This window comes from Dermacentor silvarum, chromosome 1 (genome assembly GCF_013339745.2).
Source record: "Dermacentor silvarum isolate Dsil-2018 chromosome 1, BIME_Dsil_1.4, whole genome shotgun sequence".
Lineage (NCBI taxonomy): Eukaryota > Metazoa > Arthropoda > Arachnida > Ixodida > Ixodidae > Dermacentor > Dermacentor silvarum.
The window spans coordinates 49,743,422-49,753,477 of record NC_051154.1 but is presented as its reverse complement, the minus strand read 5'-3'; the positions used below and the strand labels follow the sequence as shown (position 1 = coordinate 49,753,477).

Below are 10,056 nucleotides of genomic sequence, written 5' to 3'. Positions count from 1 at the left end.
ATGGGTGGCTGAAGTGCACAAGTATCTCTACATGAAAAGCGTGGACACATAATGGAGGAAGAGGACAAGGAAGTTGACAACCAAGTACAGGATAATCGAAACGGTAAATAGACAACCAGGAGTCATCAGAAAGAAAGTGAGAGAAATAGAGATAGAGACCGTGAATTGGATGCAAAGAATGGAAACAAAAAGGACAATGGAGATTTACAAGAATGAGAAGAAAGAAATTAGAAGGGAAAATCTGTACGATAACACATAGGGCATTGTCTCGCGAGACCGATCGGCCGCGGCCGCAGAACAGCAGCAGCAGGAGATTGGCTTCCTCAAGTTCGGACGCAGCTGCTCAGTCCTTGCTCGCCTTTCTCTGGTTCCTGGATCAGTGAACGTGACCATGTTCTAAGTCGGTGTGGTCAAGTATCGGGCGGCAGTATTATACTGTTCGTTTCGAGTTTTCGTTTTTATTTTGAATTGTATATCGTTTCCCTTTTCACCTTCTCGTTTAGTGTGTTGCGAGCTTAAGCCAGTCAGACTAACCTGATGTCTCTCTCTTCTCCCGGTGAAGGGCATTCCCCTTGGCTAGCTTCTCTCCCTGCTCGATATTGGCCGATAGACAAATTTTTAAGCAGTGGCAACAGGATTGTCCCTGTGGCTCTAGTACCTACCAATGGGGGATCAATTCAAATGAAGAACCCGAAAGCCATTCAAGTGGAGCTTCGAAAGGCCACCACCCATTTCCAGAAGATCACCGAGGTCCGTCAATTTGGTCGCGGTGGTATTCTGTGCTGCTCATCAGACCAGGAATGTGTTCAAGAACTTCTCAACTGTTCCGAATTTGCATCAAATCCGGTGAGCCCGCTTATTCCAACACACCTTGCTTGCTCGAAAGGCTTAGTTCGCGGTGTCGACGCGAGCCTGGACCCATCAGAGGTATTGGACTTGTTTTCAGTTGCTGGTGCTGTTTCTGTATACTGATGCAGCCGAATTATCGAGAACAAGAAGTCGCCTACGGAATCGGTGATTGTGACGTTCGCGGGAACAGCCCGTCCATCTGAAATTAAGGCATGGCCCCTAATATACAAAGTAGAGCCACTAACTCGACGACCACTACAGTGCTTGAAATGTTGGCGTTACGGGCACAGCATAAAAGGCTGCAGGTCTGTCACTCGATGCCGACTGTGTGGAGAAAATCACGACAGCGCAGGCTGTAAATCTCCGGAAGAAAAATGCTGTCTGTGTCATGAAGCTCACGCTGCAGACTATTCGAACCAACGTTTATAGAACTTCTTAGGTTCTATAAACGTTGATTCGAACTGCACGGCGAAGGAGCAAGAATTAAGAATACTTGAAGTGGTGGAACGCAGGCGATGCTCCCGTAGAGAAGCGTTTACTGAGGTTCAAGGAAGATCCCAGGGCTATGCAGGTATAACAGCTCGTCAACCCGCTGGCTTAGATATTTCTGTATCTAAGGTCATAGCAGAGGCACCAGAGAAGGCTACAGAAAAGGTCATGGAACGTCTTGCGACAACTATTTTTGAGTCCTTGGCACAAACGCTGTCTAGTCAGCTGGCTCAGCTCATTAACACAACCTCTACCCAGGTTCAAGCATCCCAAGTTTCAAATATTCTAAATATAGGTCAAAACCAAACATCATCACCCAATCCGGTAACTAACTCTCCTTGCGCTGGACCGTCTACTCATATAGAGACAGAACCAGAACCCCTAACAGACGATTATGAAGAATTTCAGGATGTAGACATGGAACTTAAGAGTCTGAAACACACCAGATCTCCTCCCCCCAAACTTTCCCCTAAGTCAAAGCCTAAAGAATTTGTAAAAGAGAATCTTTCCAAGAAAGACTTCTTGAAAGAGAGTATTTTAGAGCAGGCGGTTTCCGCTACCATTCTATCTTCACCATAGGCTCTCTAAAAATCTTACAGTGGAATTGCCGTTCGATTGCTTCTGCTACTACAGATTTATAATATATTTCTTCTGAATTTTCCCCAGACATAATTGTGTTACAAGAAACCTGGCTCTCAAATGATCAAAAGTTTTTTTTCTAAAAAATTATCGATTATTTCGTTTGGATCGCCCTACCAGAGGCGGTGGCGTTGCTTTCTTGATTTCAACAAAATTTAGTCACAAGGCCACGATATCGTATCAATGTAAGTCTGCTGAATGTGAAATTTTAGCATTAGACATAACACTTCCAGGCTGCTCCCCCTTTTCCCTAGTTAATTTATATTTCCCGGCAGGCGTGCAGGATACCCGATCTCTAGACATCGCATTAGCTTCGTGCCAAAAAAGACATAGTACTCGCTGGTGATTTCAATTCTCATCATGTGTCTTGGGGATTTAAAACTGATTTGGGTGGAAAACGCATGTGGGAATGGACTCTTGACAATAACATTTCTTGTCTAAATTCAAAAGTTGTTACGTTTGTTCGCGGCCATTCTCAATCAGCTCTCGATCTCACTTTTTCCAGCTCATCTTTAACTATATCCTCGTGGAAAACTATAGAGTGTGCAACCAACAGCGACCACCTTCCTATTATATTTTAGATTGATTTCTCTGTGATTCCCCTCAGAAGAAAACATAACACATTTGTAAAATATGACAAACTTCAAAAGGAGTTGAAGTCTACGATGCTCTCCCGTATGAATATGCAAGAAGATATTAGGGCTATGAGTCTCTGTGCAGTTTTAAAACGTTCCTTGAAGAGTTCAGCTTTTAATTTAAACTCCGCCACAGGTAATTCAGAACGCACGCGGGCTCACCGAAAACGGAAAGCTGCCTGGAAGAAACTTCTCTGTAATCAATGTCCGAAAAATTGGAGTGATTACCAATTCGTTGCTGCATCTTCAAGCGTACGATAGCTAAAGCCAAATATGAGTATGACGAGAATAAATCAACTTATCTATCTAATTCTAAAAACAAGAAAGCCCTTTTTAGATTTTTACGCTCACGAAAGATGATTCCGGTTCCAGCAAATATTGACTCTTTCGTCCTTTCGCCACGCGAATTGTCCGAATTATTGGAAAATATTGGAAAGGGCCTAGAAGACAGGTTTTCTTCAATGGTTCCACCATACCAATTGAAATCACTACCGCTAGAAGAATTTAAGGAAGTTACGTTTCAAGAATTGGCGGCTGTTGTTCGCTCTCTGCCTTCTTCAGCGCCAGGACCAGATGGAGTTACCACAGCTGTGATAAAAATTCTGTATGAATTGTCCCCGCACGAAATTTTGAATATGGTAAATTATTCTTTAAAAAATGCCTGGATACCCTAAGAATCGAAAATTGCTAAGGTAATTCCGATACTCAAAAAACATGGAGGTGGATATTATTTAGATAATATTAGACCAATTTCTCTCACATCCAACTTGGTTAAACTAATAGAAAGAATTTTGAATGGCCGAATGACGACATACATAGCTGAAAACTCAATACTTAGCCCCAGTCAAATTGGCTTTATATCAGGGTGCTCGATATGGTGTGCGCACGTAGATTTAGAGAGTCGAGTACAACTTGCACGTCGTAAGAGAGAATATTCAGCATTGGTGACTTTAGATCTAGATAAAGCTTACGATTCCGTGGAGCATGGACTTCTGATAAAGCAACTATAGAGATGTACAGTTTTCCGAAATACATCACGGCGTGGATTGCATAATTTTTAAGGGAAAGAGAATTCTATTGTTTTCAAAGCGGATGTTCATCGTCAAGGTATAGGCAGAAACGCGGAGTACCACAAGGATCAGTGTTATCTCCTGTTTTATTTAATATATTTTTAAGCTCCATTCCTTCGCTCCAGGACATTCATGTATACGTTTATGCTGATGACATCGCTTTTTTCGCGTCCAATGATGATCTAAATTCACTGTATCAATCGTTACAAAATTACTTATGCATGCTTGAAACCTGGATTGATAATATACATATGTCTCTGAATGTTAGAAAAAGTGCACTTGTCTTTCCTTTAGATGTTCCCATTAATATTTCATTGGTGTATCGTCAAGAGTTCATTCCCCAAGTGAATTGCCTTAAATACGTTGGAATCACGTATGACGGGTCACTAAACTGGAGAAGCCACATTGAAAGAGTTGCGTCTAAGGCAACTCGTGCCGTGGGATGGCTACGTAAGATCAGTCACCAACGATATGGGCTGCGACGGCATACATTAATTATGATATATAAAATGTATGTCCGACCCATCATGGAATTTGGGAGTGTCTTGTTTTCTGGTAGCCCAGCTTATAAAATTCACTCTCTCATAATATTAGAAAGGGAAGCTCTACGATTGCGCCTTGGACTCCCTAAGTTTGTTGCCAACACCGTGCTGTATATGGAAGCGCGAATACCAAGCTTAAAAAGCAGATTGAGGATTCTTACAGTCCAAACGTATCTAAACATTTACGAATCTCCTCAAAGAAGACCAATGTATATTTTTATTAACGAACCAAGTTCATTCTTTAATAGTCATTGGTCGCGATTACACACCCCTCAGATCGTATTCGTACAGGCACAGCTATCACCATTGAATGTGCAAATTCAACGCATTCACCCAACAAGTCAATCAAAAATAAGCCTCCAGATAGAATTTGATGATATCTTCCCCTCAAATGCTAAACTAATGCCATACCAATATTTAAACGATCAATTACAAGATTACCTCTCTCACCTGGAAACAAACAATATCATAGCCACTGATGCAGTAGCGCACCCAGGATCTCTGCCAGGGGGGGGGGGGGGGGGGGGTTGACAGTTTGCCAATACCATCTAAACAGCACTAATTTCGATTTCTTCACGGGAAATTGTCAAAAAAATGCGCTTTTTGCGAGTGTGCAGACGATTGCGCGTCTTGCATCTTAGTTGCAGTACTCAAATGCGTAAGGAAAGAAAAGGCGTTAAACAAAAGGGGGGGTTAAGTCGACCTCAGGGGGGGGGGGGGTTACAACCCCCTAATTCCCCCCCCGTCGGTGCGCCACTGCACTGATGCTTCACAGTCCGAAGAGAAGGCTGGCGTAGGCATTTTCTCTCCTTCCCTTAATTGGTCCTTTTCTATTCGCCTTCCAGATTACACGCCTATTTTCTTAGCAGAATTATTGGCCATTGTTTTGGCCAATAATTCTTGCTAAAGTGGCCAATTATTGGCCACTTTAGCAAAATCAGACTTTAGTTCATCCTTCATCTTGGCCAGTTCTTTCGACATAGTTTGGCAGTCGTACTTAAGAACAACAGGCGAGAAAAATAGAAATTCAACAAATAGCCCCAGTAAACCTCACGATACTCGGCAGCAGCGACGAAAAAGCACGAATATATGCAAATACAGTAGCTTTGCACTAACCTGGAGGATAGCAGAACGATGCTTAGTGTCGTGCACTGTACTTTCGTCGCTACTGCCAAGTGAAGGCTTCGGGGCTTGAGCGGCTTCTTTTATACGGAGAGACCCGTGACGTAGGCTCTGTCGTTTCAAGCCGCAGGCGCAGACGATGTCCGTTCCTTGCGAGGCCGAACTTTTCCTTTGTAGTACCCTGTGTGCATGCGCGTGTAGCTCAGCGCTTTTCGGGTTCGATGCTCAACCGTCCAGAAGCATACCTGCAGGATAAGCAGAACGATGCTTAGTGTCGTGCACTGTACTTTCGTCGCTACTGCCAAGTGAAGGCTTCGGGGCTTGAGTGGCTTCTTTTATACGGAGAGACCTGTGACGTAGGCTCTGTCGTTGCAAGCCGCAGGCGCAGACGATGTCCGTTCCTTGCGAGGCCGAACTTTTCCTTTCTAGTACCCTGTGCGCATGCGCGTGTAGCTCAGCGCTTTTCGGGTTCGATGCTCAACCGTCCAGAAGCATAGCATAGACTCATATGACCAACAGCGAGTTCTCCTGCGTGATCGTTTGGATACCCTTGACAGACGTCCTCTCACATTGAGCGAAGTGATTTTACCGTGGTCATGCCCTGATAAGCACAGGCGTGCTGTAAGCTAGTGCCCTTCGCGATATGTCTTCTACACTGTGGTCCTTCCTTAACGATCTGATCTCGCGGTGTTGTTGTCCTTATATGTATATTTGAATAAACTTGCGTGGACTCCTTGACTCCTGTGACCATTCTATAGTTGCTGGACTGTGCTTTTGGTGCTAGTTCTCGTAGACGAGACAATCTTTGTGCGCTTTTGTTCGTGTGTGTATCGTGTTTTTTTTTTTCTTATTTCTTTTCTTTTTATTTTTCTTTCGTAACGAATCTGAGATGTTGAGATAGCCGGCTCTGATGCAGCCTACCTTCCCATGCTTTTACATCTAAAAAAATGCACCGACGATTACGATAGTTCCTAATGCGAAATTTGAGCGCAGCTTTATACGTGTTTTCATTTCGCGATATATTGGCTGGAGCGGACAATCTATCACACGCGGCACGTTGCAAACGGAGCGAAGTGTGGCGCGACTGCCTCGCTAATCGGGAGAACGCGAGAGGCAACACGCGAGTGACGCGTGGGCAGCAGTCGCCGCCGACAGACTTCCGCTCATGCAGTGCTTTGTTTCCATACAGACGACACGCACTAGGCTGGCGCCATCTCGTAGCGATCGTCGCCGCAAAACCCGTCTTGCGCGGCTCTACGCTTTTCTTCTCACACTTTCGCCATACCCTCCTCCGCTTTCCGCCTCATGGTTCCGCTGCACTCTCCTCGCACTCTCTTCGCTATCGCCGTCTTAATTTCATCTCCCGCTGCGTTCCGCGTTCGCTTTCATCCTTCGCTGTGCGCGTTCGCTCAGTTACGAGGGACAACGCCGACGCTCGCCGCAGGAACGGTCGCCCCCCCGCCCCCCTCCTAAGAGCTGCACTCTAAAAAAAACATCAATTTACTCAGGTGCATACCTGTATGCGCTTTGCGCTAGGCACATCCTCTTCGCTGACATTTCGTCCGGGGGGTCCGGGGGATTTGCATTGGACGCTGGCAAACGCCGACGGTTTTCTGTCAGGCCCATCTTAATTGTGCGTTGTATTACAGCGCCCGGTCGTGCACAAGCAGTCACGTTGATCGAGATGATGATGATGATGATGATGATGATGATGATGATGCTGTTGTTGCTGTTGTTGCTGCTGCTGCTGTTGTTGCTGTTGTTGTTCTTTCAATTTCGTTTTATCTGATTTACCTCTAACAGTGGCGCATCCCCACTATGGTCTCCGAGATAGACCAAGAATTTTATCGTTAGAGTGCCTTGATGACAGCACCTCCGCGGCGGCATCAAGGCGGTTTGTGCGTTGTGCTCGCTAAAAGTCACCTCGCGGGAGGTAACCAGGCGTGTCTCTCACGTCGTCCTTGAAACGGGTGCCGCTGCGGAGAGCCACGCGCCTGTTTTGCTGCATGTTTCTTTAGATGACGCGGAAAACTCTTAGCGTTGCCCTGTAGTTCGCGGGAATTTTGCCTGCGGCAAATTATGATAATCTTTCCCTAGACAACCTGAGGTTTCTTCTCCAGATCATTGGGCATTCTCTAAATGTATCCAGGAATCGGGGGCTTATGACTGCTGTTCGCAGTAACTGAATTAAGGGAACCACAGGAGCATCAGATGTGTGTGGACTGGCGTCCGCTGGCAAGCGGCTCGAGTCGGGGTAGGCACTGTGCCGCGTACGAGACCATACTTGCTGCTTCATCGCGCGGTGCCAGTTTCAGCAGCCTGGGCCTCGCTGCACCGATACCGCTCCGTTGTTACCGATCGAGGACAGGAGGCGGACTCGCGAGAGGGCATATATGTATACGGCAGCCTAGCGACTTGCTTGGAGGGAATGGGCCTAGCGGCGCACGTCACAACGCTGGACGGTTGAGCATTTCAACGCGATTCCGTACACGTGTTTTTTCTGCGTGTCATGCAGGCGTCTGTAAAGATTTCTAGTGCTGTTCACATGTTTCTTTATGCTCGTTTTTATACGCGAGTTGATTTCCAAAGTTTTCCTACGTGTTGATAAATACTTAATTTTCTTTATGGCCTCTTACTTTCTTTGTTCTTCTATGCATATATTTTAGTCTCTCCTCTCTCTTCTTGCAACTTTTTCTTTTTTTTTTTTTTTGTCTCCTCTGTGACCACGGGACAGTTCACTTGTCTACCGAAAGGCGAGACAGTTACGTTGCTGGTGGCCTTTACATTTCATTTTTCCTTTCCTAATGATCAAAATGAACTACTGCTACTACGCGAAACATTAAGTGTACGCTACAAAACGTTCTAGTCGTTTCATTTTTTTTCTCTCCCTCTTTCAAGTTGCCGGTCTGTTGCTCATGATCATCATGTCCGCTGTTCGTACTTTAACTTTTGATGTAATAAAGAAGAAGACTAATATAAGGTGCTGCCACTCTTCTTTTCACCAACATCGACGGACGCACGCACTGGAATTAATATACGGCTTATTCAATGATCCGATTTAGATGAGGGCAGTTTGACACGAAAACTCGCTCATGAGGCTTTTAAACGTACCATTTTGATATGCCAAAAAAAAAAAAAACCCAGTGATGATGGCTCACACGTGATGAGAAAGCATAATTATTGCAATATGTTAATACCGGCTGACACGGTGATTCGATGGAAAAGGACGACACCGCGTGCAGGTACGACAAAGACGACGGGCACGCTCTGCACGCAGCACGTAGAAGTCGTTCGCAGACCTTGCGCCGCTTCTCCGGTTGACATCGCAGAGGTCGTCGCCGTTGCTTCTGCATCTCCTCAAGCTGCCTCGTCAGACCACGACCACGGGAGGGACCAACCTGCACTTAGGCTTGTCACTGCGAGAAATGGCTTCTTGGACACCCAAGCGAGCCCTGTACTGGGATCCCCCGGGCCCCCCGGAGGAAATGCCAGCGAAGAGGATGTGCCTGACACATCCGCCGGCACCAACACCTGCCCCGAGAATGGAGATTGCGGACGAGATACCGGTGAAACGACGACGTGTCGATTACCTGGGTGCTCCTTCAACTGATTCAACAATGGCTGATGAGATCTATCCTTCGCCGTGCGGCGACATGCCAGCACAGCTTCCTTCAGGCGAGGCATCAGGCCAGGCCCCTGAAGGAATGTGGCAGCTTCAGCAATGCCAGCAGACCGGCTACCCCGAGCCGCAAGGAAACTGCAACCCACCGGAAGGTTTCCCACGTGCCGGAACGTCGTCCGAGGGCGCCTGCGCGGGTGACGTCCGACCGCCGGTGCGTCTAGACCAGCCCATGTTCACCTACCGTCAAGTGGAGCAAATTTGCCAGAACATCTGGAACGAGCGTGAAAACTGGATACGTGCGGAGTACGACCGTATTCTTTCCGTCACTCTGGCCGAGCAGCACGAGTCATTTGTGAAATTTACCTACGAGCAAATCCAGAAAAAGCTTCAGGGTTCCGCACCCAGCTACATGTCGTAACCTGGCCATTGGCGTCATATTTGAAGAGGACTCGGAGGGGAATACGCGTGAGTTGTGCACTCGATGGAAACACCAAAGGAAACCAAAGCAGCACTGTCTGTTTTGGACTGCCAACAACAACAGCAGCGATTGACAAGAGTGTTGAACGATTGCATGCTACAGTGATGTGTCCCGTCAGTGGATTTTCAGCCTCCCTCCTTAGTTTACTTTTTTCTAAACCAGAGTTCCTTTGCCAGTTCCTTTTCATTCTTCCTCCGCTCAGAAAGTACACGTTCGGCTCTGCTAGGTAAAATGCAAGAAACGCGGAGTTCCTCGAATGAAAGACGATCGTTTGAAAGAACTTCCGTTCTAGAGCGGCCAAGTGTAGGAACTTTTTTTCTTTTTCTTTTGGTGTATGAACCTGTTCTAACAAAGCATGAGAATGTAGAACTGTATGCATTGGATTTTTTTTTTACTCTGGTCGGCAGGAACGATTAAACTTTCTTTTGTGTCATTCAACGAAACTTTGTCAGTTATTTTATACTTTTTGACAAGCAGGTAAACATGGGAGCACGGAGCACTATGCTGCATCAGGAGTTGTCTTTGAGAAATGGTGCAGTAGTGATTGTTCACAGAAGTCTCGCGGAACATTCTGTAGGTGACGACCAAATTTCGGAATTTTGAATTGCGT

At 46.1% G+C, this 10,056-nt stretch overlaps 1 protein-coding gene across 1 annotated transcript; it reads left to right on the top strand.

Moving 5' to 3' along the window:
* Positions 1–8,130: 8,130 nt before the first annotated feature.
* On the top strand, positions 8,131–9,833 carry LOC119449706 (akirin-1B). The gene has a single exon (XM_037712948.2). It carries the CDS (start codon positions 8,772–8,774, stop codon positions 9,384–9,386), a length of 615 nt encoding a protein of 204 aa, XP_037568876.1. The 5' UTR covers positions 8,131–8,771; the 3' UTR covers positions 9,387–9,833.
* Positions 9,834–10,056: the final 223 nt, after the last annotated feature.